This window comes from Filicampus tigris, chromosome 9 (assembly GCF_054856515.1).
Source record: "Filicampus tigris isolate MCC_2025a chromosome 9, RoL_Ftig_1.0, whole genome shotgun sequence".
NCBI lineage: Eukaryota > Metazoa > Chordata > Actinopteri > Syngnathiformes > Syngnathidae > Filicampus > Filicampus tigris.
This window is the reverse complement of record NC_141225.1, coordinates 10,080,158-10,087,072: the sequence shown is the minus strand read 5'-3', so window position 1 is coordinate 10,087,072 and position 6,915 is coordinate 10,080,158. Positions and strand designations below refer to the sequence as shown.

The window sequence follows — 6,915 nt, the reverse complement described above, 5'->3', positions numbered from 1 at the left end:
TACCTAAAACTCAAATGGGATTCATACCATCACACGTCTCAACTCCTCTATCAGATCATCAGTACGGCACTAATATAAGTCATTCTACACAGAGGATAAAGAAATGACTGTAAGTATTGTTCTACTGTCTGTCTATATATTGTAAAGGGTGACACGGGAGTGGATTTTCACCCTAGTCCCTTCACAAACCAATCCTGGACCATAGTAAAAAAAAGGGGGTCCTGGTCTCCGTCTGAATAACTTCCACTCCGTACCACTCCCATTTTGGAGGTCAGTTACATTAATAAAACGAAACAAAAATAAAACACTAAAGTTGTATTTTACTTATTTATTGAACAGTTTGTCATCCCCTTTCTTCCTCATGGACTCTCATCTCAATATTTGGTGCAACATAGAATTCTGCTCCAGTGCTCCTGTGAACTTTTTATCCTGTATCGTCCCAATCCTGTGACTAAAGATAAACTTGACTCCCATCCCAAAAATATACCTTTAATATGTTGTTGCTTCTTTCAACCTGTTACGTAAAGAGTTAAAGCACTGCAACACAGGTGCTATTTAGCATCAGCATTAAGCTAGCAGGGCCTTTTCAAGCAGTTGTTTGGCTGTTTTAATTACACATGTGTGTAATTCACTCTTTTGTTTAATTTAACAGTAAAGTTAAACTGTGAGTAGTATTCAACTGTGTTTTTGAAGGGGATTGATTATATTGTTGAGAAAAGACATCCACCCATCCATTAATTTTCCTCACAATTTAAAATAAAAGTCATACAGGTTTAGGTTTAAAAAAAGTCAAATCCTATGGGGATTTTTGTTTTCTTTTAAGAAAAAAACTTTTTTTTTAAAGTAAAAAATACTTGTGTAAATGTTAAGTTATATAGTATATTGTAAGGGGGCAATTACAATTTTGACAAAAAAATGACTGGTATACAGTATAGGGAAAAACCTACGATAATTGATTGAAAAATCCACGACATGATGAAACTGCAAAAAGTGAACAGCAATGTGACATGTGATGACAGTGTTTTAATTATTAATGTACTGCATTAATGCATTTTTTTCATTTTCCATTTATTTTTAATTTATTTCCAACTATTTTACTACTTAGTTTACTGTATTTATTTCTTCTTTCATTAATTGTAAATTCATTATTTTTTTCTGAATTTTTGCGATTATTTCTGAACTAACTTGTTAACTGTATTTCAATAGTTGATAAACTGTTTATCTAGACTTTGATATGGATGGAGGGGGAAAATGACAATTTGATAGTGGTATGGTGTTGCGTCAATGAAATGAGCAAATGTATGAAATATACTCCTTTGGTTCAAAGCCTTTATTATTATTTGAAAGTTTTATTAAATAAAAACTTTTTGGCCCTTTGTCACAAAGCATTTCGTCATATAGTTATCATGTTAGTGACGGTAAAGAGAACATTTTTAAAAAGCTTTGTTTGTTTTTTAGCGAAATACACGTGTGGTTTCAAGGAAGCAAGTGATTTTCCATTTCCGTTTCATCTGATGGATATTGGACACGGGTTGCCCTCGTCAGCTTGCTGCCATACGTGCGTCCTCTTTGCCGCAGGATATTATTTCTTGCCAAACCTCTGAGGCACCGCCATGCTCCAGATCTGGCCAGGAGCCTCCTCCCAGTCGGGCGAGTTGATGTGATCCTCCAACACGAGCGGCCCTCGGGACGAGCGGCCAAACCTGCCGGGGTGGTGGTGGGATTAAGACGTGGAGACACACGGGAATTGAGAGGGGCTGACTGACGATGAGTTTTCAATTAAAAGATGCTTTCATCGCTTTATGGATGATGAAAAGTGTAAAAAAAAAATGCTTTGATGAAGGAGAAGTTGAATATATAGAGTCCTCCAGGTCTTTAAAGATGAAGTCAACTCAAAAATGTTCTTTACAATAATATGTTCTATCCGGCCCCAATAGTCTAAACACGGCATTCTGATTAATACTGTATTTGTGGAATATGAATTAAGCAGCAAAAAATACACGTTTTTATCCATTTCAGGGGCGGACATTTTGCCACTTGCTGTCGACTGAAAAGCACACCAGAGTTGCTCAAGGCTCAGGAAACGATCAATCACAACTCACCTGATTTCTGAGTTTGGTCATGTGATATTTGCTAGCTAGCCATGATTGGTCTTTTTCTTTTTCTTTTTTTTACACATACTAACACATTACACCATGAAACAAAGATATTGATGTTCAAACACCCCACCTTCCATCCCCAAATCTGTCATTTTTTGCAGATTTTTCCTCTATGTTGTGAAGTTAACCCATTAAGGCATAGGTGTCAAACTCGTGTCCTCAAGGGCCGCTTTCCTCCTTGCTGCAACATACCTGATTTAAATGATCAGCTCATCAGCAAGCTCTGAAGGAGCCTGACACTATCCCGATCATTTCAAACAGGTGTGTTGCAGCAGGGAGAATTGGAAAACATGCAGGAAAGCGGCCCTCCAGGACCGGAGCTTGACACCTGTGCATTAATTAAGACCTAAAGCGCCTGGCTCAACAGCTCCCCAAAATCTAAGGTCGTCTTTGGAATTACCCTTGAAAACCTGAAGTTTTCCCAGAAATTCAACACCTACAAAATAATTAATATCTCAGCCCCAGTAATAGACAGAAACATCATTCCAAAAGAATTTGAGAGTTTAGACATGTGGCTTTCACACAGACCTGAGTTTACTGTTTCAATCGAGGAGGTAAAAATAAAATGTCAGTGCAAGCGAAGCACTACTTTTAATTTTTCTCACGTTCGACTGGTTCTACTGGTTAAAAGTCCACAATCGCGACATCATTTTTTTTTAAAGATTAGAATTCAAGACACGGTACCAGTATTACGAAATCCTTTTTTTTTTTTTTTTGAAAATGTGTACATTTGGGAGAAACAAGAGGATGTCACCTATGTAATATGCACCAACCTCTGCGGCTCATGGAAAACAGAGTTCCGGGCTTCTCTGCGAGATCCCAGCAGCAGGGCTCTGAGCAGAACCGTCAGCAGACGATCGTCCATGCTGCTGTCCGCTTTGACGCTATCCTGGTGGAAAAAAACACAAGACATGGTAGGTAAGTAAGTAAGGTAAAAATGTGCTGGATATCGCAAAGCTTTGCACACTCTTACTCAGTGTTTCATGTGGTCTTGTTTAACTGCAGCATAATTCAGATATTTTTATAATCATGCAATATGGGACATGTGATGGTCAATTATTCATTGTTTTATCAAACAAGAAAGAATATTTAGTCATGTTTTACACTAAAGTAAATGTTTTGTTTTTTTATTAAAGTACTTAACATGGATTATTTCATTTTAATCCTAATTTTCCATGGTTGAAATTGGAATTAAATAAAATAATAAGTAGGCCTCTATATGGCAATGAATTTGGGACTTAACTTTGGGGCAAAATTACGTTGAATGTTGTTTTTCTCAGATTTTTAGGACAATCTTTTCTGTACTAACAATTTTATTTATTCAACTTATTGTATTTTTATTATTTTTATTTATATTTTTTCTGTTAATGTGTTGTTTTCATTATTATTATTATTTTTTTTAATATACTGTTATGCTATATACTATTTCACAACTATACTATTATACTATATATGATATTTCAAAAATTTGTTTTTTATTTACTTTTTTAAAATGTATTTTCAAAATTTAACTAGCTCACTTATTCCTTGGCTGCATTTCAACAATTGAATGTATTTTATTTGAATTCCATTTATTGTTTTTGAATAATTATTAGTCAAGTTTTTATATATATATATATATATATATATATATATATATACATATATATGTATATATGTATATATATATATATATATATATACATACATACATATATATATGTATATATATATATATATAAATATATATATATATATTTTTTTTTTTTAGTTGATATATTTTTATTTTTACTGTATTTCCATCATTATTTGCCCCTTTGCTATGTAAATGTTACCTTACTATATTTCCTTTATTTGAAATAGTATTTATTAATTTATTGTATTTAAATTTTGTGAGTTTTATTTTTTTCTAGTATTGTAATGATCATTTATTAATGAATGTCATTCATTCAGTCATCAATTTTATCTACCGGGTATTTGTTTTTTGTGCCATTGATCTTACATGGGTCCTTAAAGTAATGTTTCAAATCAAAATATTAGTTTCATGTAAATTACTAATATGGAAATAGACAATAGATTTGCAGTGCACTATTTTCTAAATGATTGAATGAATAGAGAACTGTCTTTACAATATGACTTTCCACAGAAAAGCATTCCGGATGAGATGCAAATGGAGGCGATGTGGACGCAGATGTTGTGATATTTTTGATATATTTGGTCTCACCATGGCCAGCAAGTGGTTGTCCATGTTGTTCTCCGAGCTGCCCCCCTTCGTATTTTCACGATCCTCCGGCGCACCTCCGACGTGAAGCCCGCGGCTGACCCCCGCCAGCGCCATCAACACCACTAGAATGGTCACCGCTAAACTCGTGTCCATGTTGGCCAGCCTACGGCGGAAGAAGAAGACGACTTTCCAGAAGGTCTGAAGGACTTACAAGCAGTAAGTGCAGGATGAGAGGCACCGACCTGGCCCGCTGTCTTTTATACCCCGTGTGCCGAGATGCAGTCAAAACTCAGGAGAGCTGCAGAAAGATGCCGCGGTGCTAATGGGAACGAGGGACAGGATGGAGGCTAGACGCGAAGCCATTTAAGCTCAGCATCGGAGTATTTAGTGACGACAGGAGACGGTCATTACGTGGCCCAGAGGACAGCGTGCAGTATAGTCAACACTTATTAAACAGATAAATCCCGACAAATGGGCCGTGATCCACTAGCCCTCTCACGGCAGGAAACGTTCATCAGCCTCTTAATCAGCACATAAGCAAGAGTTTGGCCATTGCCGTTTTATTTTAAGGGATCGCCTTTTCGGAAGCTTCAGTTGGGGGGCCATGCATTCAAAAAGTCTGAAGGATCCATGCCCGGAATTGAACAGGAAGTCGGCCATTTTGGTGTGAGGGAGTCCGTCGGTGGGTCAGTTTTTGAGGTCAGTCGAAGGGTCGGTGGATGGCTCATTGATTTAGTGGGTAGGTCGGTGGGTTGGTGAGTCCGTTGGTCAGTAAGTAGCTCGGTCTGTCAGGTGTCGGTCAGTCGGTCATGCAATCGGTCGGAGGGTCTGTCGTTGGGTCAGTAGGTGGGTTGTTCAGTCTGTGGGTACGTCAGTCGGTCTCTAGCCTGTCGGGGGTCGGTCAGTCGTTCCATCAAATCGTGGGTCGTACGGTTGGTGGGTTGGTGAGTCTGTTTGTCAGGGGTTGGTCGGTCGGTCGGTCGGTCAGTCAATCAGTCGTTTGGACAGTCAGCGGGTTAGTGAGTTGGACGGACAGTGGTTTGTTCGATTGGTGGGGCAGTCGCTGGTACAATGGGTGAGTTGGTCGCCGGTGACTAGTCTGTCAGGTGTCACTCAGTCGATCAGTCAATCGGTCGTTGGGTCAGTCTGTGGGTCAGTCAGTCGGCGGGTTGGTCTGTTGGTGAGTCGGTCGGCCAGTCGGTTGATTGGTTGGTTGGTGGGTTGATCAGTCAGTTGTTCGGGCGGTCTCTCGATCGGCCAGTCAATGGGTGTGTCAATCGATGGGTCAGTAGATTGGTCAGTCGGTCAGTCCTAGCTCATATTTTGGCTAACTCAAGCAAGTGCAAATGTATGCAGTTGGGGGCCTAAACTCACTCCCCAAGTTGACTCAAAAGCACCCCCACAAGAAGGTTACATCCAGAAGCCTTGTTTCTCACTCTGCACTTTGGCACATCACTAAACTTGAGTGACAGTTGAAATACTGAATCAAAGCCTAACCTTGGAAATTAATTTTAAAAACATATTTTTGAATAATATATACAGTACTGCATTGTTTACACGACAACGTGCACATATTTCCAGTGCTTTACATACTGTAAACATTTCCATGTGTTTTCTAACAATACAGAAACAAATCTGTCTGATTTGTTGGATTTATTGTGTTTATTGTGTGCGCGCTGCGCAGCAATTAACAATCCCCACAGTGTACATGCTTGACGCCAATGCGTCTAATGGCTGACAATCCGCTTAAAGTGAACAGAGACACCCCCACAACTATTGACACACGTTTTAACTGCCATGGCAACCAGCATGTCATCACCACTTTATATTTTATATAGAGATCATAAAGCTTCGCGTGAGTTGGCATTCTAATTTCCCCTGACACGATATTAAAAATGTGACATTCATTTCTATTCTTTTTACTGGCAGTGCAAAGTAAAGGCAGCAACCACTAATAAGTCCTCATAATAAAACATCAATGCTGACTTAGTGGAGTAAACGATAAAAGATAAGGTTGTACTTTTTTGAAGGAACGTAACTGTGCGTCATTTTAGATATTAAATTCCTACCCAAGCGTAACAAATGACCACCTGGTTGCTTTCCAGACTGACGTGAAATGACGGACAAATGTGCAAACTGGATCAGATCAGGATAAAATGGCACATTTTGTTCACATTGGATAAAAAAAAATCTTGTTACCTAATACTTATGTATAACATTTCCAAGGCATTAAAAAAAAACTCACTCACTTCATTTTCAACCCCATTTATATATGGCATGACATTTTATTTGTGGCACTTTTTTTATGGTATTTTTTAATCATTAATACAATTTTTAATCATTAATAGAAAATATATGTAAAACACCTTTTATGTGTTATTTAATGTCATTTTTTTGTTTAATGGTATTTTAATCATTAAACATTTACTCGAATTTGAATACATTTTATGACATTTCAAGTATTTAATGGCATTTTAGGAGTTTAATTGTATTTGTATTTATTTTATTTTTTTATTTATTCCATGGGATTATTAGTTAAACACACGTACATGA

General features: G+C 37.6%; 1 protein-coding gene across 2 annotated transcripts; it reads right to left on the bottom strand.

The window, feature by feature from the left end:
- Window positions 1–579: 579 nt before the first annotated feature.
- Window positions 580–5,861, bottom strand: npffl (neuropeptide FF-amide peptide precursor like). 2 transcript variants are annotated; one of them, XM_086041312.1, is made up of 4 exons: window positions 4,605–5,861; window positions 4,363–4,525; window positions 2,933–3,048; window positions 580–1,703 (listed from the first exon to the last, which is right to left on the bottom strand). In XM_086041312.1, exons 2-4 carry the CDS (start codon window positions 4,513–4,515, stop codon window positions 1,583–1,585), a joined length of 390 nt encoding a protein of 129 aa, XP_085897438.1. In that variant the 5' UTR covers window positions 4,516–4,525; window positions 4,605–5,861; the 3' UTR covers window positions 580–1,582. The 2 variants fall into 2 exon arrangements, with proteins under 2 accessions (XP_085897438.1, XP_085897437.1); XM_086041311.1 differs by having other exon boundaries at window positions 581–1,703; window positions 4,363–5,861.
- Window positions 5,862–6,915: the final 1,054 nt, after the last annotated feature.